We start from the raw sequence: 27703 nt of genomic DNA, 5'->3' as shown, positions 1-27703 counted from the left end.
CGAAATACGGCGGCGAATAAACAGCGAACAGTGGGGACGTTGATATCGCCTGCAGTGAAGACAAACAAACCAATTTACACTCGAGGTTAATTTAAAGAGCGCGACGCTACATTTTCAGTTTAAGCTGTGCTGGTTGCAATGCCGCTGCATTCATGTTGAACTCATTAGAAACCCTAAATTGAAAATAATGGAAAGCGGATACAAGTGGCATGATCCGGGAAGAGAGGCAAAGAGGCCTCCACGCGATGGCGGCGGGTAGCTTGATAGACCTGATAACACCGAAATTCAATTAGAAAATTCCCCAAAGCAAGGCTTGACAGAATAATGCAGGAACCAGAGAGCATTAATTATATCTGGTTCATCCGACAACAATCTGGTTCTAACATCAAAACCATTGTTTACAGCAGCATTCCAAGCTGTGATTTCCTCCCACTAAATCACCACCTATGTAACATGTCACCAATCTGAGATTATGTCACAACTATCTGTTATGCAATTCATTAGCGGCCAGACCCCTGTCAGATAAGCTGGTTGAAACAAACTACAATCGCGTCTGAGCCGGTCCCAGGCTCCCAGCCACGGTATAGGGAGCGGCTTACTCCGTCGGAGACTGCAGGGCCGGCGCCGCTCCCAAACATCCGGGCCACGAATCACAGACCGGATGACGGCAGGACCAGAGTAGAGTCGGGCCGGAGTAGAGTAGAGTCGGGCCGGAGTAGAGTAGAGTCGGGCCGGACCAGAATAGGGTTGGGCCGGACCAGAATATAGTCGGACCAGAGTGGAGTCCGGCCGGAGTAGAATAGAGTCGGGCCGGAGTAGAGTAGAGTCGGGCCGGAGTAGAGTAGAGTCGGGCCGGAGTAGAGTCGGGCCGGACCGGAGTAGAGTCGCAGAGAGGACCAACAGAGGCGGACGGATGGCGGGAGAGGAAACGAAGCAGGAAAAGGGAATATGGTAGCAGGATGAGCAGTAGTAGCTAGTAGGTAGACGAGAGGATGAGTACTGGATATGGCGAAAGAGGATGGAAAATGGGGAGTAGAAGAGAGCACAGGATAGACTTGATGAACAGCCCGATAGAGTATAAATACTCGTAGAAAGACAAACAGGATGGCAGGCAATAGAGACTTGGGAGACACCACAGGATGTGAAGGATGAGTAAGCTATATGACAGAACAGAAAGACACACAAAGGGCAGGTAATAGGGAGAAAGATAACAAGAGGATGGATAACAACACAACAGACAAGTTGAGGGTGCAAATCAAAATAGATAGGTCAGCCGGCACGAAGACAGATAAAGGTAGGGTAGGCCGAAGAACGGATATAAAGAACCGAACAGATCGATAATTACAGGATAGATAACAAAACACACGAAGAGTAACGCAAACAAAAGTAGGTAAGTGAGCGGTAGGAAGCCATCGCCGGGACCCGGCAGGAGTCCTGTGCTCGCGTGCGGCGCTCGGTCGGCCACATTCCTCGGTCGTGTTAGGACAGTTTCCGGTCGGCATGGTGCTCAGATCGTCCTCATGACACGTATAGCGGTGGAACGCGCGCGGCACCGGCCCCCAATGGGAGTCACGCGACAGCGACGCCCGCTGTGTACTCCCGATAACGGACAACGTGCCTCTCAGAGGTGCCGGAACAATGGCAGGGCAGGAATGACGCCCATACGCCCGAGAGTAGAGATATGGACACTTGTGATGGGGAAACACGCGGCTAGTTTCAGACAATGACTCGGTATATTTGATGCCAGCGTTTGTTAGTAATCTGTGTGCTTAAGTTGCAAAATTGCTGTACTTTGGACGCACTCGGAGAGTTCACAAGCCGTGCACTCATCAGCTCGCACTCAGAACCGCACCCATGCCCAATCAGGCCGTATTTAGAAAGTTTTCAGGATGCCCTTATGTTATACCTTGATCGGTTCACAATCTGGTTGCACTTAAAACGTCCTCATGTCGTACTTGCATTGCTTTCAGTCAACAAAGGGCTTCAATGCCACTCAACAGTTGCCCTGTTCTCCAACTGTGCCCGACCCGTGCTCAGCTAGCACTGTATTCGTGCCTAAGCGGCGCTCCTAGTCACAGTACCACCGCACCAGCCTCGCTGTCTGCACGTGGCAGCAATGTGCGACCTTCACCTGACTGGGGGAGGGAGGGGAGGGGTCGCACTGCGTCCTCTGGGGGTGTCGCGCGGGGAGGGGGACGGTGCAGGGGAGGGGGTATTATGCAGCTCACGGCCAGCCGACCGTTCAGCAAGTCAGCTGGCCGCCGCAGTCCCCGGGGATCGGCAGACGGAGAGAGAAAGACCATGACCCGCCCAGTGACACGACTGACAGCATTGACAAAACTGGGACCGGTGACACGAACTGATACCCATGACATGGGAGAAACAGAGGTGACATGGGACTGACACCGGTGACATGGGACTGACACCGGTGACACGGAACTGCCAGTACTGACACAGGACTGATACGGGTGACACGGGACTAACAACATTGGCACGGGGGTGACAACAGTGGCATGGGACTGACACCACTGGCATGGAGGAGCAGAGGTGACAAGGGGCTCACATCGGTGTCACGGGACTGACACAAGTAACACCATTGACTGGCACCATTGGCACCAAACTGGCACCATTGACATAGTACCTACTGACAACAGCGGCACCGCGCGGCAGCAGGATTGCAGTAACAGTGGCCAAACCTCGGCGATGTGAAAAATCGAGCCAGTCACGCCAGCTGACTGCCACCGAAAACCACGGCGTCACCAGGAATGCAAAATACCCGAATACTAAGCCAAACCACCATGGTAACCGCTTCCAAATTCCAGACAATGTATGCAAACTTAGTTTTGATCAACGGCCTACAGCCACGACACGAACCATTATCAGGAAGACGAACACACCGATAGGATGCCGAAACTCCCCGCGAGTGATGTCACTCACCACATGTGATGCCAAGTCACGAGGCCGACAGAGGGACAATCCATTCAGCGTGCCCGGAGGCAGGGCCGCGACACCCAATCTGAGGCAAAGCAGGGTTAAGCGTGTCCCGTCTCGTCCGGTAGGAGGGGTGGGGAGGGGTCCAGAGTGTCACATGAGTGAGGTCGGACCCTTTCTACCGTTCACCACACCGGTGGGTGAACCCCGGCGTTATGTAACGGGTGCAAAGGAGGAGAACGGATGGGCTTTTCCCGGGCAATCGGATGGTGCAATCCAATTGTCCGGACGACAGACTGACAAGGAGAACATTTCCTACGAAAACCAAAATATCTTAATAGAATGTTGTCCGAAGCAAGAGTAAGAAATACGTAAGGGCAGCTCGCTGCAGAAAAAAAATGATATGACATGTAAAAAGACATGTTATCTTATTCTCAGTAAGCTAATTTGAAAATACTCTGGGGAAAGACACACGAACGAGAAACGCTAATGATGTTAAGCAAATGTTATTGTTCCTTCCTGCAGCTGTTCAAATCCAGCAGTGCAAGCGGTGCAGAATCCACACATTACGCAAATTAAAAATTAAACGCCGCATACCTGCATTCCCGGTAGCGAAATACATGAAACAAACTCTAAACGTTGCGTCCTGCACCATATTCCCAGAGCCACAAATGCCATCAATAGCTGGCTGCCAGCCGCCCTAATTTCGGACAGACAAAGCGCTTTAAGCAGCTTGGCTGAGCCGCTCCAGCAGTGCCTGGCAACAAACCAGTTGCGCGGCGCGATCGAGCACCCCGGCCGGGAAAAGGAGTACGGCCCGGGCCGTCACTGGCTCCGGGAATGTCCTGATATGCATACAGGTCAGACGCGGGCAGCGGCGCCGCCGCGCGGGCCTCCAAGTGCCACCTGAGAGACAGGCTGCCTCCTCAGATGAGCACGCTTCCGGGAGCTGAGCGTGACGGCGGCCCGGGAAAGTTCTGCAGTGGTCGATCGGTGAGCTACCGTGTGGTGTGTGATCGAGGTGGGTATTGTGAGGAAAATCGTTTAGCGGAACGAAAATGTGACTGAACGAAGCGAGATTTATTGAGATGATTATTTGTGAGTTGTTCCTCACACGGCATTAGTTGATCGGGTCATTCAGGATGCTTATTCCGTAGGTACCTAGCTTCCGTAAATTCGGCAGCTTGATTCGTGGTAGCATAGCGAATCTTAACGAGTTGTAACGAAGCGAAAGTTTGAAGGCCCGAGACTACCTACATAATCCCAAGCTCGCAGGAATTGCATACCCTCTATCAAGTATCAACGGTTAACAGCCCACGAATATTTGTTTAAATGAAATTTTTGTCATGGGACGTGATTGAAATCGAATCAGAGGCAGCTACGTCCACTACAGGAAAATGTTGCAGAGAGCACTTAGCAAAGAGCCAACAGCGACCAGAAGAAACAGTACCTGTAAGTGGGGCCATCGATCCTCCAAAGGCAGTTGATTCAGGTTTGAGTCGCTCTTCATCCTCTGCCTGGAGTCGGCAGATTCTGATCACTGCTCTCTCACTCTCTCCAACGCCCAGATCTTCCCAGGCACTCAGCTTTTTCAATCGGTCTGGAAAAATCCGACCGAGCTCACAGATTGATCGTCGGTCGATTAAATTACATTGATTGATTGATACTGGACTAGGACGGTCAGTGCAGCGGCACACGCCGTGAAACAAACAACCGAGCAAATCAAATAGCTGTTGGAAGATCGGGCGGTAGATCGGTTGGTCGGTAGCAGTAGAACATTAAGCCACCAAGGACTAATTTAGGGGAGGCATTTCATGGAGGGAAACTTCAACCGCTGAGCAAATCACGTTATCTAGGCATACGTGTCTGACAGCGGAAGCGGTGAGGTTTCCTCAAAGAAATAGTGGGATGAGTACGACTGAGCCTAGACCACATTTGCTGCTAAACTCAGGTCACTAAAGTTTCTTCAGTGAAAGAAATCGCGGGTTTGAAGATGTCTGGCTGTTATTCTCCAGCCTGGATGAGCTACAAATGATGCCCAAAGGTCACCCAAGACCGGCTACAGGAGATCATACTTTGGCCTGTTAAGTGCCCTTACTAATAAACAAATAAACAAACAAAATGCGTCCTAGGCAACTGCAAAAAGCGGCGAAGTTTTCATTCACAATCACAAAACTGCAAAACACGCATAGTTTTCAATAAGTTTCGAACAGAAGTTGGCTAGAGGCAAATACCTAACATCAAGAAATGATACGTTATCGAAGAAGCAACACTTCGATACTACATGGATACAAGGGATTACATAGTCAACCTAATAAAGCTGCTGAGCAATGTTTCAATAAAAATACTTGACCGTAAAAACTGTAACACAGTTCACTGGTCGTTCGGTGGTCGTAGTGTTATTGGGCGCTGTCGTCCCGCCAAATAAATGGAAGAGCGGTGTCGGACACGAATGAATAAGGCACATGTAACGACCGCACAGCGGCACGACACGATTTAACGGCGCCTTATCATCTGGGAAATCTGCGGCCGTGAGCGCTGACTGAGGGACCGCCGGAATCCGACGCCTATCTACGAGCACGGTATATGGGGAACTTCTACGAGCGGGTGGCATTCCGGGCGGGGTGACGGGCGGTGCGCACGGTACATACCCAAAGGTCACCCAAGACCGGCTACAGGAGATCATACTTTGGCCCTACCGGGACCGGCCGGCGCCTGAGACGCCGGTAGCCGGCTAAACGAACAATGCCGGCCGACCCTTCCCCCCTGCCCCGGCGGCCCGCTCGGCGCGGCCGCCGCGCGGGCTGGCGCGCTCGGCGTGCGAGGGGACATGGGAGCAGCGGACAGCTGACTGCTTCCGGCACTGGGGCCCCGAACGGGTCTCGCCGTGTAGAGTGCCAAACACCGGCCAGCGACCACCGACGGGACGATCACACTGCTGAATCTGCCAGACGTGCATACGACCGGGCACATCTGATGGTGGTGCGTGACCGACTAAGCAACGACACCACTCGTGAAGTAGCCGAGACTATCCGGCGCAGTCTTCCCGCGTATCTCATCCGCTGTCTTAATCGATCACGCCCCCTCAGCCCTGCGGAAGCGGCATGTGGACCCCGCCCCGCATCGAGGACTCTCCAGTCCAGCCGGCCGACCGACCCGCCCAAATTGCTGATCGGCGCCCTAAATATTCAAAGTATCAAACCCAAACTTCAAGAGCTGACCTGCGAACTCGCTCGTCGCAACTACGACGTAATGGTGCTTTCCGAGACCTGGCTACGTCCGTCTACCCCGAAACGCCTCCTGGTCATTCCGGGCTACTCGCTCAGTCGTGTGGACCGCCCAGATGGCAGCGGTTATGGCGGCGTAGCCATCATCACTAAAAACAGTTTGACGTCAATGACACTGAAGATCCCCGGCAGCGGGAGCTCCGAAAGCAAGCTGGAGTCGCAGTGGGCGCTGCTGAAGCTGGACAAGGGCCAACAGATAATCATCTGCTCCCTTTATCGGCCACCCCGACACTCTGAGGCTGCCCTGCTCGCCGACTTCACGGACCTCGAGGCCCAGCTGCAGCGGGTCCTCATCGATTACCCCAGAGTTCCGTTCGTTCTCTGCGGGGACCTCAACTGTGACCTATTGAAGGGGCCGAGTTTCCGCGCGTCTCAACATCTGATCAGCTTCTTATCGAATTATTCTTTAGATCAACTAGTAACAAATCCAACTTTTACCTCCGGCTCTCTATTGGATGTATGTATTGTTAACAAACGCGAACTTGTGTGTGACACCAGCGTTAATTATTGTCACTTCAGTCCCCATAAAATCATCGACGTGATTGTCAATGTGCCGAAAGTGCGTCAAAAGCCCGCCGTTATCTCATCTCGCTCTTTTAAGCGCCTAGATCACCCTACACTGTATCACGACTTACTCGATGTCGACTGGGATTATGTCTTCTCTGCCGAAACTGTCAGTGACAAGTGGCATGCTTTCTTGTCGTTCTTCGTACCTGTTTTTGATGCCCATGCCCCAATCAAGCGTGTGTCTATCCGTAACCCGACCGCTCCTCCCGTCTCCGCCGCCACCCGTAACCTCATGTCTCAACGTCGCGCTGCGCTTCGCCATCTAGGCCGCAACTCGAGCGAATACAGAGACCTAAACCGCTCAGTCCGGGCGGCAGTGCGTCGAGACAGGCGAATAGAGATACGGAGGGAAATTGGGGAGCGGGGCCCCAACAAAGTTTGGCAGTGCATCAGGTCAGTGGTAGCCGCGAAGAAGGACGGCCCAGACGTCCAGCCCGATCTATCTGCCGATGATTTAAATTCATTTTTTGTATCTGTCGGTCCTCGTGTCGCTGACGAGATCCGAACCCAAAACACTCCCACCGATTTGGATGTGCGTCTCACCCGTGTCGGCGCATGCACTTTTCAACTTCGTGAGATAACACTGGGGGAGCTCGAGCGGATTATTTTCAGCATGCGTAACTCGAGTGCCTGCGGCTCCGATAACGTCTGTGTCCGCATGCTGAAATTCGGATTCCCCGCTATTGGTGGTGTCATCCTGCATATTATCAATACCTGCTTAATCCAATCTGACATCCCCGATTCATGGAAAAATTCCATAGTTCACCCTCTGTTCAAGTCTGGTAACCCTTCAGACCCCGCAAACTTCCGACCCATTTCCCTAGTTCCTGTAATCATGAAAGTAGTTGAACGCATTGTCCATCAGCAGCTCTACGCCTACCTCTCCCATAATCACCTTCTGGCATCCTCCCAGCACGGCTTCCGCCCCCGGCACTCCACGGAAACCGCGTTGCTGTCTGTCACTGAACACATCCTGGCCGCCACTGATAGGGGGGATTTGTCAATGCTATGCCTTCTCGATCTCAGTAAATGTTTCGACGTGATTGACCACGATCTTCTGATGCAAAAACTGATGTTACACGGCATTGAAATTTCCGGGTTCGCCGCGTATCTACATGGACACACTCAGAGCGTGTCTTTGAAAGATGTATCCGGACGTAGAGTGCTGTCTAGGCCTCTTTCTAATGCCATGGGTGTCTTCCAGGGCTCTGCGTTAGGGCCGCTTCTTTTCACCATTTTCTCTAACAACTTATCGCTATACGCGGGCGACGCAAAAGTGTTTCAGTATGCCGATGACACTCAAGTATTGGTTAGCGGTCCAGCTCGGGACCTCGAAGTTCTCATCTCGCGCATGGAGGACTCGCTCGCGTCTCTCAACGACTGGTTTTGCGCTAACGCCCTCAAAGTGAACGCAAGTAAAACACAGCTTATTGTATTTGGCACTCGTCAAAATCTTCGTAAATTACCAGACTTTAGAGTACCATTCCGCAACGCAGCGTTGCAACCGTGCGCACAAGTCGGGAACCTTGGCGTCACTTTTGACAGCACTATGTCATGGGACGCACACGTCTCTGAACTCTGCCGCCGGTGTACGGGACTGTTGATTGGTCTTTCACATGCGCGCCATTGTCTCCCAGATGGCATCATTCGAACGCTCGTGACGGCACTCGTTGTATCGCGTATCCAGTACTGCCTTTCAGTTTATGGTAATGGGTCCCAAAAAAATTTCGATCGACTCCAAAAAATTCTTAACTTCGCCGCTAGAGTTATTTTCGGCCGCCGTAAATTTGACCATGTCTCCGACCTGCGAACAAAACTCGGGTGGTTGTCCCCGCGCGGTATGTCCGATTTCCACACCCTTGTCATCGCACACAAGATCATACAGCGCCGTGAACCTGAGCAACTAGCAGCCCTGTTCGTCGCTAATAGCGCTATCCGCGAGAGACCATCCAGACAAGATCACTTCTTCCATCTTCCCCGTCCACGGCTGGAAACGGGCAAGCGGCGGTTTGGCTATCGAGCTGCAGCTCTGCTGAACAGCCTGCCACCTCACCTGTCGCAGCTGCCTCCCGCCCGCTTCGCCCGCGCTGTTAAAGCCGCAATCGTGGACGATGAATCAGCACATCGTCGCTGACCAATAGGATAGGGGTGGGTAAAAGCGATGAGGCTGTCCTGAGGGTGTTTTGTCCTTGTTTTGACGTGAGTGAATGTGCAACTGTTTTGAATGATTAGATTAGCAACCGCGGATACGGATTCTGAGCAGTAATCGCCACGCACTTTGTATGTGGATCGCTCTTAAATGTAAATACAATACAATACAATACCGCCGTGACGCCCACCGTCACCGCCCGGGGGAACTACAGGAAGATGCTTCATGATAAACTTAATACTGGGGTGCAGCTCCAGAGTCCAGATGGTATTCATATATTCCCACATATAATGATTTGGTTTCATCCATCAGCAACACATGGCTGAATTGTGTTGAATTATTTACTCTGATGGTCTGACAGCATGTTAGATACAGAAGGGAGTCGGATACAAAGCATCTTGTTTGCACCCTAGTTTTTATAGTCTCCACTAAAAACACATTTTCTGTTTATAAATTGCAGAAGTGACAATGATATTACCAGAAATGGACTGGTATTTTAGATTTCATAACAGTGCTGTAAGGTAAACTCAGATGCTACAGCTTTTATAGGATGGCATTTAGTTACTATTTTTGTATTTTTATTTCACATGCTGATAAAATCAGAGCAGAGAATAGGTAGTGTGCTCAATTGCTGGATTTTGGAACATTCAAAGCTGAATTCCTTGAGCTGGTAAGCATAGGTAGGTAGTTTGTCACTGCTTTAATCCTAAGTTCAAAAGACAGACTTAATGCAAATGAATCTATCTGTGAGTTGTGTACACACATTAATTTAAGTGTATTTTATTTTTCAGATGTAAGGGTAATATGAATCTGCATAATTATAATTTGCAAGCAGCATATTCTCCACCAAATTTCACCAACAGTGATAAGTCACCAGGAATGTTTAATAAAAATAGTAAAAACGTAACATTGTCAGCTATTATTGATATGAAATGTAGGTACCTACAGATAATTCTCACAGAAAAACTAGTGGAGCAGGGATTCAAGTTCAATATTTTTATGCTTCTGCATGAACTAAAGTTGGGTCAGCTATCAAAGTCAATTCAATGTTGCACCAATTTAAATGCAAAATGATAAAATGATCAGAAAACAATCAAGAATGCTATAAAGATCTTCATCTCAATCTTGGATTTTCTCAAACACATGGCCATTGGGCATTGGCAAATCTTTATCTCAAGTACCTATTCTATCAAAATTTTGATGCAGTGCTCTTCGAAGCATTTAATTCTCTTTTTGGTTGTTGCAAAGCAATTGACACCTATTGGTACCTGTGTATTGATATTTATTTTGAATGCGTCGAGTCATAAGTCATGCAAGTCAAAGTGAAGAAAATGACCATACCTTCGATAGATCAAGATGCGTAATGAAACGGCTGATGCCAATTGACAAACAACATGAAAATATGTTTTGTTGGGTAAGGCTATAAAAATTCAATTTCTATCAAATATACCTTAGACCTCCAGCTTCTCCAATCCACAGTGCATATAAATAATCTCAAATCATACCACGCGCGCTACATATTCGAAACCCAAACAAATTATTATCGGCATCACGTAGCGCTGCTGTTGTAACAGCTGCGCAACAAATGCCGGCTTCAAATCCAACCTCGAGTTTGTTTTAAAAGTAGTAAATTTGGGTAGCGATACCCAAATGAGAAAGACGGAATAATGTTTAAAAAGGTTTATTTCATTTCTTTCTTTCAGTCTATTGATCTTTTTTTTACAAAGAACTTGTTTAAAAAACAGTGAAAACGTAGAAATCGTTCCAGGGCATATTTTAACATACTGACTGCGTCCCATTTTGGGACGCAGCCCCCTGCCTTTGGGACGTAGCCCTCGCGAAATTTGGACCACTGCGTCCCACACTGAAATGTTACGGTTTCAGCGGAAAAGTGCAAGCAAAAATAATTAACATGCCTCGGTCGTTTACTATGCAACAGATGTTGTCTTTCTGATTGCTTTGTGCCCTGATTTACTATGCACCTAAGCACATACATGCGCTCTCCAGTCCTTGTGCCCTGCCCTATCCTAGGGTCGTACACCTTGTTATGTCCTGCCCCCTACCCCTAGGATATGTGACCTTCCCAGTGCCCTGTCCTAAGGTCTTGTACCTTGCCCTGCCCTTCCTTCAGGCCCTGCGCCCTGCTCTGCATTCAGGCCCTGTGACCCTCTCTGCCCTACCCAGTGCCCTCAAACCCGATACCTTGTTGTCTTCCCGTCTTAAGGACCCATTCGGTGCTGCTGCCGGTTCGGTGCTGGGCCCGGATTTCGGGAAAATTGTGCATGTCTAGTCCTGTTTCTTGCCCTGCCCTCAGATCCAATAATACTTATATTGATAAAAAAATCAAATATAACACTTTAGCTTAAGCTGGAGAAGATTATCCCTGGACCTGGGCGGAACCCAGGGAGGCGAGGCGAGTTATCACAAGCAGCATAAGTGTCACCTTTAATCCCCTCCGCTCCCCCTCCCCTGTGGCACCATCCGCCGCCCACCACCCATTCATGATTGACATTCGCGTAGTCGCCGTGCTGGACCTGTCGGAGCCGAGCCGGACGTGCGAGCCTGGATGTTAGGCTGACCCGGGCGGAATCGGCGCCCACCCTTCCGGGGATTCTCGGCCATTGAAACCAAGGCCGTATAAGAGAGGTAGAATCATCCCGCGATTTCCAATAGACCGGTCGCTAAGCATTAGCATGACGTCACTGGTGGAGACCGGGCGGCGCCCGGCTCCAAGCTGTACGTCGGGTACGTACATTTGGCACCGTATAGTTGTTATTAATGAACGACGAACGTAACGACAACTAATGACTCTTAATGACTTTTTTATTCACCTAAAGCTGATTTCCTTGCCGGTACATTGCCGACCCGAGCCCCAGGGTTGACAATCATGGGATATGGGTCGGATGAGCGGCCTCGCGACGGGAGGAGGAACGATTGCAATTGTTGTGTTCCGCACCGCCGATGGCATTCTCATCTGCACCCGGGGGGAGGGGAAGCAGGGGGCACGTGCCCCCATCGGATCAGGGGGCCTCTCGGGCCAGAGGGGCCTTGCGACGCCAATTGGCGGCTGAGGGTCCACGCTGGCATCTTTCGACTCAGAAGGGCTCCACAGGACTCGAAAGAACACCTTATGTGCTCCAAAGAGCCACACTTCTCTCCATAAGAGCCCCACATCGGCTTTTTAGTGTCCCTTGTCGGCCTTTGAGGGCCCTTTGCCGGCTTCTCAGGGCCTATTGGCGACCTCTGAGGGCTACTTGCCGGCCTCTGAGGACCCTTACCGGCCTATCAGGGACCAGCAGCTCTAAGGGTTCCACACACGCCTGCGATGACCCCCTAAACCAATGGTTGAAGGCCCCCACGGCCACAACGGCGCCTGCGAGGGCCCTCACCGGCGGCTGTGAATGCCCCACACCGGTGCCTAGCTGAGGGCCCCACACTGCTACCTCTGAGTGCAACCGGCACCCCTGAATGAGGTCCCGAAACCAGTGCTTCTTAAGGCCATATATACGTATCGGCGGCTCTGGGGGCTCAACGCCGGAGCCGCATCGGACGGCCACTCACCGGTGACTTTTGAGGGCCCCACACCGACGACTCTGAGGGCCCCACTGGCGTCTGAGTGTACCTTGCTGGTCTCTAAGGACTCCACAGGGCTCCCGAAGGCACCGCAGACCTCTTGAGAGCCCCTGTCGGCCTGTAAAGGGTTCGAGCCAGCAGCTCTAAGGGTCCCACACCCGACTGTGACAACCCCACACTGCAGTGTCTCTGAGGGCCCACAACGGCAACTGTGAGGACCCTCACCGGCGCCTCTGAGGGCCCACAGTGACACCTCTGGGGGCCCCGCACCAATGCCTCTGAGAGCATCACACCGGTACCTGTGAGGGCCCACCTCAGTGCCTCCAAAGGCTTCATAACCGGCGGCCCTGAGGGCCCTACACGGGTGATTTTGAGGGGCGTACCGAAGGCACCACACAATCCCTAGTCTCGCTGAGCTTCTATCCCAATCCCATACCGGCTTCTATCCCAATTCCGGCTCAACTAATTATCAGCCCTCCCCCCCTCCATGGGTCTCCATACCTATGTTTATTCGCTAAACATAGGTACCTACATTTAGGTGCATCAAGGGAGGTCAAACACGCCCAACGACGCTCAGGAAAACGAATGACTAACAGCAATGGAAATATCATTTACTCGCCGGTCCGTCCTTTGAATGCGGAAAAAGAACGCGCTATGACTGGGCGAATTTCGAGACTGGCCAAAAGCAATCACAGCCCGCTCCCAATATCCCGCTTGCTGTCCCTCCACCGGCACATTACACAATGACACGTGTATTTCACCTGCATTATATATTATTTCGCTTGCAATGTGGTATGTGCCCTTTCCGATCGAAGCATGTGCCCTATGCCACCTTTGGGACGCAGTAAAAAATCCTTAAAATATGCCCTGAATCGTTCTGAAAATGAAACTGAAAAAGTACTAACATAATAAATAAACTTCACAACCAAATTAGTGATAGATGAAACAATTTTACTATCCTACTCAACTCCACAGCTCCCAAATCTTCGATCTCCTACTGCTATGCTATAAACAAACTGCAGCCGCAGGGCAGTTTGTGTGTTTTTATATACCTTGCCGCAGGGGTGGAGATATTTCTTCGGGGTGGAGCGCTTCAGGATTTCAATTTTGTGCTTGTATTTTATGCGTAGCGCTCTCACTTGCTTTATTTTGTTAAGATAACGTCAGTGCTGTTCAGTGCTGTTTGTCATAAGTTAAAGTTGAAGTGGCATTACATTTGCAGACTGCTAATTGTATGAGAAGGTAATTAAGAGGTAGATGTTACAAGTTATTTTACAGCATTTGTTGATTGTTCATGTTTGTAGCTTAGTGGCTTCATCATTTCAAGATCAGCCATTGATTGATTCAAGGGCTCTGCCACAGTCTCAGCACCGGGTGTCCGACCCAAAAATGCATGGTATTAGTAGAGCAGACGTCACACGAAGGTTTTCCAACCAAGGAGAGGCCAAGGCGCTATACCCGGAGGTGCTTCTTTCTAACAAAACCTAAACAAACCTAACTTAACCTAACCGGCGTCTGTTGGTGGCAGTGTAAATATTGCACATGTGTATTGCACTTAGTTGCGCCATGAATAATTATCAGATATGAGCTCAGGAGGTCAAAATGTATCATGTGGTATGACTTTTATAGTGACATTCCTGATCGTACTCTTTCTGTAATAATACCAAAACCTACAACCTACAAACCTACAAACCTACCCTACAACACAACCTACAAACCTACAGCACCTCTCCTCAGTTGGAAAACCTTTGTGCGCCGTCTGCTCTACTAACACCAAATGCACATCTTTATTATATTTTAGGCTGCATTATGGAAGTGAAATTATTGTGGGGGGGTCCAGGGCCCGGACTCCACACCGCCCAGAGGCCAGAGCCCCTGGAAACACAGAAAAAGATCAATCCAGGGCCTGGATTGATCTTGTTCTGTGTTTTCTGTCCTGATGTGTGACATTCAGGTGAGCTGAATGAATATGGAGACAGCAGGCTCTTTGTAGCTTTTAAATTGAGCTCCTCGTATATCCAATGCATTCCTAGCAATGAGGCGTATTTATGGCCAATGACTTGAGGTGTGGTCTGTGTGCGGTGCCCTGATGGACATCAATGCAATTTGTAAGGAGTTAAGGTGTGAAGTGATGACCAATAACAGAAAACAGCTAGAGTCTCGAGATTTTGCCAGATTCTGTTGGTGATGTCATAATCATAGCATTGAAATGAAAAAAAAAACATTTTGAAGATGCATACCACTGTAGCTGTTTATGCTCATGATTTGGTAAGGGAATTTCCTTTCATGTTGTCAAAATTTTAAACACCTTATCAGAGCTGGGCGCGTTCCTCGATTTTCGGTAGTGCGTTAGCGTTCCTGCGTTCCTCCGGCCGCGGTTAGTGCGTTCCTGGAATAGCGTTCCTCATTTTTTTTCGTTCGGTGCGTTAGCGTTCCTGCGTTCCTGCGTTCCTCCCTCAAAAATACCGCCGAACCACGCGGCGCGGGCCCAACCAAACACGGGGCGAATCGATCACAGAATACCCAGAATGGCGACGTGGGGCCGAAAAGCAACTCGACATCTCTTTTCCGAATCGAATATCTGAAATACGTTTTACGAACATCATCCGTAGGGTTTTCAACAAAAATACGACCTCCTTAAAAACAATAGTTAAGTTAAAAGATGTATCTTAGTAAAAGTTATCATATTTATTTTACACATTTAATGCCTGAAACTGAACCGAATAGTAAACATCACCACTAAAAATCTTTACACATTTAATGCCTGAAACCGAATCGAATAGTAAACATCACCACTAAATCTAAGCAAGCCTTCTTCGATTCGACCGACAAGTGGCGCCTCTACCGGCAAACACACGTACTCGAGATTCAAACATTTGACACAGAGGTCATTGGCAGCAATATAATTTTTCGGGTGGTTCCGCAAGAACGCAGGAACGCTTCAAAATTTCGGGTGGTGCGTTCCTCTTACTTGCGTTCCTTTGAAAAACCTTGCGTTCCTGCGTTCTTGCGTTCCTAAAAAGGGTGGTGCGTACGTATGGAAGAACGCAGGAACGCACTAAAGGAACGCACTTGCCCAGCTCTGCACCTTATTGCACTCATCTATTTGGAATAGGCACTATGGAGCATGGACACCACTGGCTTGGAGTCATGTCAATACTCTGAACAGTTGCATTGCAATTGTGTGTGGTGAACATATGCTCACCTGCTCTAGACTATGAGTTCTAAGGACTTAATCCATGCCTAATACTTCCAGGGCCAAAACCATAGGCCAGAGGCCTCTCCTCCATATAAGTAGGTAGGGAACCTATCTAGTTTTACCTGGCCATAGTCCTGGTATCCCTATCATTAGAAAGCATTAAACACTGAGGATGATACATTTATGGAATGAAAATGGGCTAATGTGTTTTGTAAAAAGCTTTGAGTTGTCCAGACAGGGTTGGCATTTTTGCCGGCAAAAACTAGTTTATGCCATTTGCCGGTTTAAACCGGCTTTAACCGGCAAAAAGTGGCAAAAACTGGCAAAAACTAAAAACCATCACAATGATATGCCTAGACATGGATTTGAACATGAAACATTTTAAGGAGAATTCGGTGAAAGCTTTATGCTTTCAAACAGAAGTGACATTGACCGTTGAAGTGTTCTATAACTCAAAAACACTTTCATGGGCTCTCCATAAGGAACCAGTAAGACGCCTTTTGGGGTTGACAAATGAGCCAGTGCAAGAGTGAGTCCTGCACAATCAGAAGTGCGAAGGGGTATCTGCCACTGATATGCGCACGGCACCCTACCGTGGCAGCTTTGCCCCACTCTCCCCTACATGGAAATGCATTCTGTGGGGGATGTCTACCGACATGCATAGACATTTTAAGCAGGGATAAGTAATGAGGCAAACTTCAGAATGTTTGGTGCATCTCTATAACATCCAGAAATGCATTTGTACATTTCAGATCCATTCCTAACTAGAAAAGTTGTGGTTTGGGCCACCTGAGTTTTATCCAGTTTTGCCAGTTTTTGCCACCGGGATTTCTGCCAGCCGGTTTAAACCGGTTAAAACCACTGGCAAAAACCAGTTTTTGCCACCCCTTGCCAACCCTGTGTCCAGATAAGTTTCTGCTGAAGCAAAATAAACGCCTGAAGATAGCTTATTTGATCACCAAAAAATGCTGCTCTTTAGAAGCAAACATGGGCTTTGGCTTTTGCAGTACACCTTGGCCAGAAATTTTGAGGTGACACATGTGCTTTAAAGTGATTAAACCCTGTAAATTGCCTGTCCCGTAGCTCAGTTGGTAGAGCATTGGACTCCCGGTAGTGAGAGCCCGGGTTCGAGACGCTCCGGCGCTCGATATTTGAGACTCCTGACGGGGATGGTCTGCGGTTGGTGGGAGCAGCAGCAGCCAGTTGAAGTCAGTTTAGTGGGACGGGCCGTGCCCGGCTTTGAAGGGCACGTTAAAACTTTGGCATCTAAATTCTCCCGTTACCCGGAATTGCGCGATCGGACGGTAGGGGTCGGGGTCTACGCAACAAGCTCTGCTTAGCGTGGGCTGCGGCTCTGTCAATCCGTCCATTCAAACATTCGAGCTAAATTTATTAAAAAAAAAACATTCTCATGGTCAGAAAGCTAGCATTCCTAACCCACTCAAATACCTCCTGGAAACCAAAATCCATTGATTGCTGGTGTGCCTAGGCTCCACCCCTCCCAGTCCCACGTAACACGCCATACTCAGACCTCCTCCCTCCCGGCCTATATCTAACCCTCCCCTCCCCGCCAGGCCAGAGGAGACGGCCATGAGCGGTCTGCCACTGCCGGATCCGGCTGCTGAGGAGGATGACGACGGCCTCCAGGACCGGGCCGCCCTGCTGACGCCGGCCCGCCCGCGCCCCGGCCGCCGCCGCCCCCGCCCCCGCCCGCACACCGCCGCCGGCCGCTGCCTGCCGCTCGTCAAGACTTTCACAATATGTCTGTCGTTCTTCACCCTGGTGAGATTGTAGGGAAAGAGCGATATGCTTTTTCTTGCCATGTTACATGGATGTTAAATAGATCTATGAATAGACTAGTTTATTGTTAGAATTATTTGTAGAATTAGTTTTGGTATGTTTTAGGGCCCTTTGGTAGGATCCAACGTTTTCACTTTTTTTCAAAATTGCTTACGTTACATGCATTTTTTCATCCTCACACTCATGCAGTTGGACTGGCTGAAGCTGCATACTTGTAAACTGTACCTCACTTCGTCATGGTCCCAGCAGTCTTTCATTGTCTTTTCATCCATCCGCAGGGTTTGTGCATCGCCCTGCCGGGCCCGACGCTGCTCGACCTCCAGAGCCAGGTGTCGGTCTCGATGGCGCAAATCTCGCAGCTCTTCTTCTGGAGGGCTCTCGGATACCTGGCGGGATCCATGATCAGTGAGTAACGCGCGGAACATGGGACGAAATGCAGGTGATTTTTTTCTCGAATATCATTCCTTTGTTAATGTTTATACAATATACCTACTCAGCCAATGTGCATTGCCTTTGTGCCAGGTAAGTGATAAATGTTATATTTATAATAGGCAACGGCAAGTGATATTCTTACTTTTTTGACGAGTGGTGGTTGATTTGCGAGGCATTCCTGCCTTTCCTCGAACATTGTGCTTCTATTTTCAACCACGATCTATTCGCGGCTGAGCAATTCACGCTTCTACATAAAGTGAACCAATAAAGCAGTGGCAATCCTTTAGCTTTTGCCTAATGACTAAGGTAACCTTTCGTACCGTTTCCGGTGTTACGGGAGATAACTATTTATAGCTTGTGTTGTCACCCCAGAAATAGCCGTGCCGCCGGATCATTGGCGTGTCAACTGAAGCCGACGAGAGACCGCTCTCGCCGAGATTATCTTTAGATAGAACCAACGTTGATTGGATCCGACCAGAGCTACATCAAACAATACCTTTTTTGCGCGACCAGTTCCACGAAATGGCGATTCGACTGAGGGCGTTATCGGAAATTCTTGGCACTCTGATGATATTGCTCCTGTCCCGGAACTGAATGGTGAATGGATCATAGAGGAATGCAGATGGCCTGGCAGCTGAAAGCCCGTCTCGGGATGCAGGCGACTCGTCGATATATGCAATCAGACCTGGCGGACTGTTGATGTTTCCCGGAGTGCCGCTGCGTGCGTATGGCGACGCAGAGTTCAAATAGCCCCCACGGCGGATCATTTCCGGGCGTCTGATATGCTCTTTTCCTGAAATTCCTCCCAGGTTCCTTCAATAGATGACATAGGCACTGTCGAGTGTCGGGGGTAGCAGAGTCCATCGCAGTAGACTCTGAGAGACCTCCACCAGACCTTCTGCCCGTCCAGAGCCTGTGACCCGACGCTGTAACGCGAAACAGTCATTAGTCGGGCGGCAGTATCGGGTGATTAGAGCTGCGGGATGTTGAGGTTAGAAACCCGGCCGGAGAACTCGTTTTCTGGTACTGTCTTCGTGGCGTGTACAGATGGTGGCGAATGGCTGCTCTGAACACCTGTGGGTCCTGCTCAATGTTAATTGAAACGTTAATACATGCTAACAGTATTCATTGTCCATTCATCAGTACGACCTGTTGAGTGTTGAGTGTTGATCCTGCCAGTGTACTTGACGTTTGAGGCTTCGTACGTATGCATGCATATAAATTTTGGTTAAAAATATGAGCCTTGGTAGAGTTTCAAGTCTGCTAATCATTCACAGTCGATCATTGTTGTAAAAAATAGCAACTCTCGAACTTTATAACGTCACAAACCCCTTGATCACGTATACACTAACTGCCACTTACTGATTCTTACTGTAACCCCACCCCTCTGTCACCTTCCTTCCAGGCGGCCTGCTGTTCGACAAGCTGAACCGCCTCCTGATGATGCTGGCGAGCATGGCGCTAGCCGCGGCCGGGATGGCTACCGTACCGTGGCTGCGCAGCGCCCTCTCGCTGAACGTCTGCTTCGCCGCGCTGGGAGTGCCTCTTGGATTTGTTGACACGGGTAGGTGGCGCTGTGGATAGGTGAGACGGGCGGCGAGGGTCACGGGTGGCTCATGAGATGGGAACGGATGTATTACGTATAATGGAAGCTGGTTAGATGTGTTACATGGTGGTGTCATGGGAAGGAGGCCGTTGCTTCTTTTGTGTCAAAATTCAGCAGGGAATGTACCAATGCCAATGAATTGACTTAGGTACTGGGGCCCCGAAACTGCCTGGCATCTTTTCTGGACATTCCACTTGTTTGTTGACATGTTTTGTTATAATGTGCGACAAAAATCACCTGCATGCTTCGGTGCTGTTTTGGAAATACGGTTCTCCCTTTTGGAACGGTTTGTTTTGGCGATGGCATGTCGCATATTTTCCCGGGGAAAGTTTACACAGCTGGATTTGCTTGGAATGCGGGTTTTGTCGTGTAAGGAATCACCTCCCCTGGCGTGATTGACAGCTACTGATTTTCGCTTACTTATTTTTGTATCATGTGTGTCCCATCTGTGATTCTCGTCTGTGCTCTTTCCTTGGGCAAAACCGACTAGGCTGTATCTGTACGTCTAACGTGTCACGACTCACGGTATTGGGTGCTAAAAAGGCGTAACGAAAAGGAAAGTGGTCACTTTGGCCCTGCCAAGTTACCTGTGGAAACCAATTTTGGGCCAGCCCCGAAATTGCAAACTCTGCAGACCGTGGTGCCTTTTTACGGAGAAGTAATTTCCCGTTCTGTGATGTCTTTGCTACCTGTGAGACCCCGTGAGTCGTATGTATTACCAGCGATTCTTTCTCATCACGTTTGTCTCAGCTGTACTTTGTCGACTGTCGTATCACTCATCTTCTGTATTTTCTCACTTACTTGTCCCCCTCCTTCTGCCCGCAGGCGGTAACGTGCTGCTTCTGGACCTCTGGGGCAAGTCGAGCGGCCCCTACATGCAGGCCATCCACTTCAGTTTCGGCCTGGGGGCCTTCGCCGCACCGCTGCTAGCCGTGCCATTCATCGCGCACGGGCCGGCGCCCAATGGCACAGCGGCGGTTCTGTTTGGTCGAAACCATCTCCATACCGTAAACCTACCGACTGGTCTGAACGATCCGACCAGTAACCCGACCGAGATACCCGGCGAGACGATCTCTGAGGTGATTGATTATGTCACTCAACCACCGGCGAGCGTACAGGACGTCTCCTCCGTGAAACGAGACAGCGTAGAACCCCACTACTTCAAACTCGGTTTGGCGTTGGCTGGTGGTGACGCGTCCCTGCGAATCCATCGCTCTGTTGATGCTATAGCACCGGAGGATCATCCCGCGACGGTGCAGGGACGGGAGACTGAGGAGGTAACAGCGGCAGAGGAAAGAAAGAGTGTGGTTGGGAGGGAGGGGGTGACGCTGGACGGGAAGAGTGGAGAGGAGAGAGGAGGCAGTACTGGAGGGACTGAGAGTGCAGGGGATGAGCCGACGGCTGGTGATGCTACAGAGCTAGCTATGGGGGCTGGTGTGGGGAACGGGGAGACGTCTGCGACCGATACGACGGTAGGGCCATCTGTTGTCGCAATGGAGAACTCTAGGGTCGTGACACAGGCGGCCGATGACTCTGCGCCTACAGCTGCGCCCGTAACAACTGCACAGCCAAGTGGGGACGATTCGTCAGCGATGAAGGTTAGCCTGAACGATGCCACTCCGGAAACTAAGCTCCAGCTACCGATTAATATCACTGAAGACACTGACCTCCCCAATGCTGGTCAAAACGCCTCTGAAGGAGCAATGTATGACGTGACAATGAACCCGAACCTCAACTTCACCGAGTCACCGATAGATGCCACTACTATCGGAAGCACCCTCAACGCCTCCGAGTCCATTGAAGAACCTGCTATGCAGCACACACCAAAGCCAAAACCTGTCTTCACGGACGGAAACAAACTCGAGCATGACCAGACCTGGGCACGACCTCCGTTGAAGCCTGCGCTGCACCCCGCCCCCGCTGAGCCGGAACCCCCGGCTACGACCTCTGAGGCACGTACCCCTCCTGCAAACACCACGGAGAGCCCCTCCACTGCGCAGGCAGTGAACAGCACTGAGGTGTCCGCCACACCGAGCCCAGGAGGAGAGAATGCCTCATCACCGACGTCTGCGCCAGACGCTGCGGCGACAGGAGACAGCGGAAAGGGCGCTGGAGGGGAGGTAATCGCAACGGAGGCTGGACAAGAACATGGTAATGACACAGGACAGACGAGTGATGGGAAGGAGGGAGGTGAGCAGATGTATGGTGAGATTACCACGACCGCTTCTAACATTGCGGGCGGCACGGTTCTGGCTTCTGAAACGATTTCTGATGTTGCCGCTCCTATAGATACTACAAACGCTCCTGATGGTGCGTCTGAAGTCGTTGGCTCGAAGCTGGACCCCGTTGATGGCAATGAGGCTGTTACATCTCCTCCTCAGCCCTCTCTTGCATCTGAGCCCAGCTCCGCTTCGGATGCCGTCTCAAAGTCGGCCTTACCGCGCCCAAAGCTGCCCTACGGTGGTCCCATTGCCACAGAACCTCCTGCTTCTGGTGCTAGCTCAGATATGTCCTCCCCAACCAACGAGGGGAGACCCGTCAGTGCTGAAGCCATGCCAGAGGCTTCCGCCGGGATGGCCTCTAGTGGCTCCGACACGAACACATCCCCTGAGGCAGCTGACTCTGATTCTAACCCCGGACCGATTTCGGCCGAAGTCAGACCGGCGCCTGGCCTTTCTGAACGCCCTGAAATGGACTCCTTTGGTCCCTCGGAGGAGGACTGGGACCCAGAGGAGGTGGTTGGTACGGAGCCGGGACTGAGCGTGCCGGCCGTCCCACCCACCGCTGCCGTGCCGGCCACAGCACCGGGAATCCTGAACGCGGCTCCATTGCCGACGGCTAGCCAAGGAGCGGTGGAGCCCAGCCGGGGGAGTGGAAAGCAGGGTGCACCTAGTCAGGTGTCATCTCCCGGTCGTGAAGGGGAATCGAGCTCTAATCAAGACTCTCAGGTAGACAGTGGACGCGAGTCCAGCCCTGTCTCTGTCTCATCCACACCAGACTCCCCCTCCTCGCCCCCTCCGCCGCTTCCTAAGCCTCACAAGCCGGGCACCTATGACGATACCTCAGCTGAGGACGGGCTGCTAACGCGTCTGTCGAGCGCCGCGGCGGTGCGTGGCGTGCCACCGCTGGCACAGCTGTACCTCCTAGTGAGCTGCTCGCTGCTTCTGGTGGCTCTCATCTTCCTGGGTCTACTAGTGTACGACCCCCGCGCACGGCGTGCCGTGCCGTCCGCAGATGCCGGCGCCGGTCCGTCGCGCTGTTACACTGGTACACTGGTCTCACTCATGGCTATCGTGCTGTGTTTTTATGTGGGCATGGAAGTGGCCATGGGTCAGCTCCTGATGAGTTTCTCAGTCCACTCCAAGGTGCACCTATCGCGCGCGGGTGGTGCCTACGTGACCTCGGTGTTCTGGGGTCTGTTCGCCACCGGCCGGGCCCTGTCCGTGTGTATAGCCGGCGTGCTCCGGCCGGCCGCCGTGCTGGCCGTCAACTACGCGCTGGTCACCGCCGGCTCCGCTGTTCTGCTGGCCGCTGGCAGCTGGGACCGCACGGCGCTACTGGTCGGCGGAGCGCTGGCCGGCCTGGGCATGTCGTCCGTGTACCCCGCCGCGCTGGTCTGGCTCGAACAGCACGTACACGTCAGCAGCCGCCTGGCCGCTGTGCTGGTCGTGGCCGGCGCGCTGGGCGAGATGCTGCTTCCGGCCGGTGTGGGCGCTCTGATGGCGGTCGAGCCGCGGGCGCTCACCTACTCCCTGGCCGCCTGCACTGCCGTGTGTCTGGTGATGCAGGCGGTGGCGGTGGTGACGGCCCGGGTCGGCCGGCCGGCGGTGGGACCCCTCCAGGGCTACCAGCTGGCCGCGCAGGAGGAGGAGGAGGATATGGTCGACCTGGCCAAATACCCGGGCAGCGGAGAGGACGGCAGCAGGAGGCTTCTCAGGATGTGAGCCGGTGAAAACTGCCTGTGCCTGTGCAGTGGAAGTTGAGCTCACTTGACGCAACCTACCGTGGTCCCAGCGAGTGTTTGCTGGACGACACGGCACGACATTATCGGAGTTGTCGATGGTTACTGCCTCGGGTATTCTCTACTTTAGTCTGGAGTCACAGACATAAGCGTGCTTGCTTTGGCCATCGGCATTCGACGCCTTCGTCTGCCGTCGTTTCATCCCTTGACGACCTACCGAGTCTTACGCTGAGCTCCCGCCTTGAGGAAATGTGTCTCTGTGCCATTTCATGTGCTGAATCGTTATCACTGAGCCCCATGTCGGCTTGCGGTGTCTGTTCCGTGCTTCTTGTCTGCATTCTTCCCCGCTTGCTGCGTTTCCGAATGCAGAGATCCACTCGTCTGGAAGCTATCTTCCCCGCTCGTCTGACTGGCAGATACCGAAGTTTCCGGCGAACAGAGATTGCCTCGATGGCTATGGCATCTGTGACTGTCTCACCTCTGGTTGCCATTCGTTCCAGATTATATTCAGACATGAACGCGATACAAACCCATCAATTACTCACCCCAGAGCGACAATGATATGTGAGCTCCGCACACATTTTGTGAGAGCTTCAACCTGCCGTTCTCATAAGGCTGAATGCATCTCGTGACTTCAGCTCTCTCCGTCGTTGAACAAGCATGAGCAAGAAACCGAACAAGCTCTGAAGTGACGGGTCAAGATGTGGGACGTTTTTCCTCGTGCTTTTACTTGTGCAATATTATCGACGTAGGCATCTCGGTTTTCGAACGCTAGTTAGGGGTTGTTAGTTGGAAACCCACAGTGCATGGGTTCCTTGTTGGTTTATGTTATCCCCCAACAGGCACAGGCTGTTCGCTTCAGTTTATTCCATAGTAGCAGTTGGCGTTATTTTTAGTAATATTTATGGACAGCTATAGCTGTCAATCCGAGCAATGTAAGACTTCTGAAGTCATGTGAATACTTGGCTGTTTCTGTTTGAATTGTCACATAGCCCTCTGTTCGTCACTCTCAGTAGTGAACGTATTTATAATTGAATTCCTGATTCGAGGTCTTAGACAATTTGGGAAACCAGTGCAATCATCGAGATATTGAAGACGATATCTTGCAATATGGTTTAAACGAAACGACACACGACGCGTGCGTATCCTGTGTAAAGTTAAAGTAATCTGGGCATAATAATATGATATTGGACGATCGTGCACCTGCAGTAGCGCAGTGCGAACCGCGCTTTTGTAAGCGATTCTATTCCCCTGCCTGACCTGTGACCTGTAGGTACTTGTCATTGTAGCTTACACGCCTGTAGCTTACACGCTAATAGTACCACCCCTCAACGTAACCGTTGTAGCTTTTTCATGTACTTACCGACTTAGGACGGTCTTTGCTGACTGATCTATGGCCCGATGATATTCGTGATCTTCATGCGATCTTTTGCACTCCAAGCGAGCCCTCTGACTGTCAGGAGCGCGAGGTATGGCTGGGGATTAGGCAGCGTCCTAGGTACTGTGTCTAAATGCGACCCGTGTGACCTGACCCGACCTGGCGACCGCCGCTGTTAGATGTTGGGTCACCCGGTGTGACCGTTGAATGCCTGTGAAGAGCTTACCCCTGCCACTGAGCCACCGTAGCGGCCGCACGGTAGCGGGTATCGTAGAGAGCTTCTGCCCATGTCCGTTTTCTAGAATCCGTGTCCCCACTTGCAGTCGCTACACTTAAAAGCTGCTAGTCTAGGTAACTATCGCTTCAAGCTCATGTGTAACACCACCGCCCGCGATTCTCTGCGTGCGGGTAGCGATGTTCCGCCGACGGTGGTGAAATGTAAATAACTGGCAGCTGATGTCGAATAGATGAGCGGAATTCCGCTGTGTGACGTCACACTGAGCGAGCGCTACGTCACGATCAACTTTGTGTGATACGGTGTCATGAATTGCTAAGCAATGTGAGCCCTAGTCACAGTGTGGGCTTTCTGGTTTTTGCTGAGTTGGTATAGAGCTGCTTATCTCTTACTGTTAAGTTGTTATTTTATGAACAATCTAGGTTAGAAGTGCGGTCATTTGACTGGTCTGTGCATGGCCGTGGCGGCATTGTGTCGCTTAGTGCAGGATGCTGGTTTTGAGGTGCAAATTAACGCCCCGACTCCACGAATACGTGATGTGGGTTCGCTGATAAGGTCATTCCCCGCTCATTTTAACGTGGATCGAATGGTGACTCGGTTAGTGGCCGTATAGCATTGATGTGTTCTTTTACTCGGTTGTGTTTAATGTTGCCGGTTTATGTGCTGAAAATCGTGTCAATATATCCCACGCTGTAAATAGATGACCTTTGTGTTGGTGCGAAAGGTCGGGACGAACGAATAATGCGAGATGTTGCTGGTGCTAGCCATGAGAATCCGCGTACTGGATCATCTGGGAGCACACTGCACAAAGTGCACATGTCTTCGTGCATCGATAAGTAACGACCACAGGCCAACATCACCTAAATACCGACCGATTAAAACGGGAGGGTGTAGTCTGCAGAGGTTTTACGTCTCGTTTGCGTTTACTGTGGAAGTTAGCTGTCAAGTTATTACAGGCCAATTATTCTTCGATATTAAAGAAAAGGCCTTCAACAAAACCAGCGACGAAGGACTTTTTAGACCTCGCCGGGCCTATTGGTTTTCTACATACGCGCCGGCCGAGGGGGGGGGGGGGGCGGGTACGACCCCCCTCGCCGTTTCGCCCCTGGTGAAGCTAGCGCGTCGCGGAAAAAACGAGCGTGTGCGCCGTTACGAGATGCAGAGATTGGTACCCGATTTTAAGGTCCTAGGTCAACCGGTGACCTCTGAGGTCAGGTCAAGTGCCCCAAGGTACGGTTCAGTTTTTGGTGAATAACTTCGCAAAAAACGGCCGCAGAGCCGCGATTTTGGCAGCATCGTGTTCGCCTCGCTCAGGCGCGTCGAATGATATACTTTTTGTTTGGGTCAGGTCAACTTAAGGTGTTGACCTCAGGTCAAGGTCAGGTCAGCATCCCCTGGTCACGAAGTTGGTCAAAAGAGGTCATGTCGCATATCATTCGATTCGGCAGGTCTTCCTGAGTCCATTGGTGGCTTTCCCGACTCGCTAACTCAATTTGATCAAGAGTTATTGACGAAAAACTAATATGACCTTGATGACGTCATAAATGACGTCACGCAAGGTCAACATTGCAAATGTGACGCATCTAACCTTGCAAGGAGTGCACCAAATCACGATTCTGTGTGCTTGAGATAGTTGGAGATCGTTCCCGGCGCCAGAATAGCAGTTTTCATTTTTCCCCATTGACTTATAATGGTGAGGTCACGAAAATGACCTGACCTCATATGACCTTTAGGAAAAATCCGAGATATACAAGTTGTGAGACTCATAATGGATACTAGATCCTGCAAGTTTCATTTCCTTGTGACATCTCCTCTGGCAGTGAGGGCGTTGCGAAGTTGCGACATCTGAAGACCGTGCAGAGGTTCACTTATGACGTCATAGGTCAGTGACCTGACCTGACCCAAAAATGCGGTTGGTGTCAAAAGATCCGGCTTGAATCAAAGGTCAGGTATGCCAAGTTTCAGCTCTCTATCGCCAGCGTGTTGGGAGCTATCGCGAAAAAAAAAAACCTATGGGGGGGGCGGCACCCGCCCCCCCCCCTCGGCCGGCGAGGGTTAGAGCACAGAGTGGTACTCGAGGTCCTTTTTCTACATAGGTTCTCAATATTCAGCCCTCAATAGTGTGGCTTGCAGCTGCGGGCTGCCGATATATTGCCCTCAGACCTCCGACAGGTCCCCGGAATCCAACAGGTAGGACACACGCCTCTTTCTCAGCTGTGCTACCGCCGCTCCAATGCTATGCCAATACGGTACAATTGAACTTTTTTCTAGCAACCAGAAAATTCGGTTTCTGTTGCTCGCGATTAGACCCAATCAGATGGGACTGAAATTAAGATACATTGGCCCGATTACGGATCAGGTATATCATGAGTCACCATCTCCCCCCCCCCCCTAAAACAAAGAGCCGTGTGAAAACTGCTATTCTAGCGCTGGGAACGATCTCCAACTATCTCAAGCACACAGAATCGTGATTTCATGCACTCCTTGCGAGGATCGTTGCGTTAATTTTGCAATGTTGACCTTGCGTGATGTCGCTTATGACGTCATTAGGGTCATATTAGTTTTTTTCGTCAATAACTCCCGAT

The 27703-nt window shown here is 51.0% G+C and overlaps 2 protein-coding genes across 3 annotated transcripts in view; one reads left to right on the top strand and one right to left on the bottom strand.

Annotated features, from left to right (window-relative positions):
* Nucleotides 1-10416, bottom strand: part of LOC122389246 (adenylate cyclase type 9-like) — a 78016-nt gene extending 67600 nt beyond the window's left edge. The window contains exons 1-2 of one of the 2 annotated variants that reach the window (XM_043381104.1): nucleotides 10276-10416; nucleotides 4382-4531 (exon numbers count right to left, since the gene is read on the bottom strand). The gene's annotated coding sequence lies outside the window, so the exon portion shown is untranslated. The remainder of the gene's footprint in view (nucleotides 1-4381; nucleotides 4532-10275) is intronic. The other variant, XM_043381103.1, reaches the window with a different exon arrangement.
* Nucleotides 10417-13525: 3109 nt separating this feature from the next.
* Nucleotides 13526-25813, top strand: LOC122389245 (nascent polypeptide-associated complex subunit alpha, muscle-specific form-like). The gene is made up of 5 exons (XM_043381102.1): nucleotides 13526-13749; nucleotides 17281-17488; nucleotides 17785-17911; nucleotides 19344-19502; nucleotides 20370-25813. The coding sequence occupies exons 1-5, from the start codon at nucleotides 13742-13744 to the stop codon at nucleotides 23486-23488; spliced, it is 3621 nt and encodes a 1206-aa protein (XP_043237037.1). The 5' UTR covers nucleotides 13526-13741; the 3' UTR covers nucleotides 23489-25813.
* Nucleotides 25814-27703: the final 1890 nt, after the last annotated feature.

This window comes from Amphibalanus amphitrite, unplaced genomic scaffold (genome assembly GCF_019059575.1).
Source record: "Amphibalanus amphitrite isolate SeventyFive unplaced genomic scaffold, NRLGWU_Aamphi_draft 000350F_arrow, whole genome shotgun sequence".
Classification (NCBI taxonomy): Eukaryota; Metazoa; Arthropoda; class Thecostraca; order Balanomorpha; family Balanidae; genus Amphibalanus; species Amphibalanus amphitrite.
This window is presented reverse-complemented; position numbering and strand designations above follow the sequence as displayed.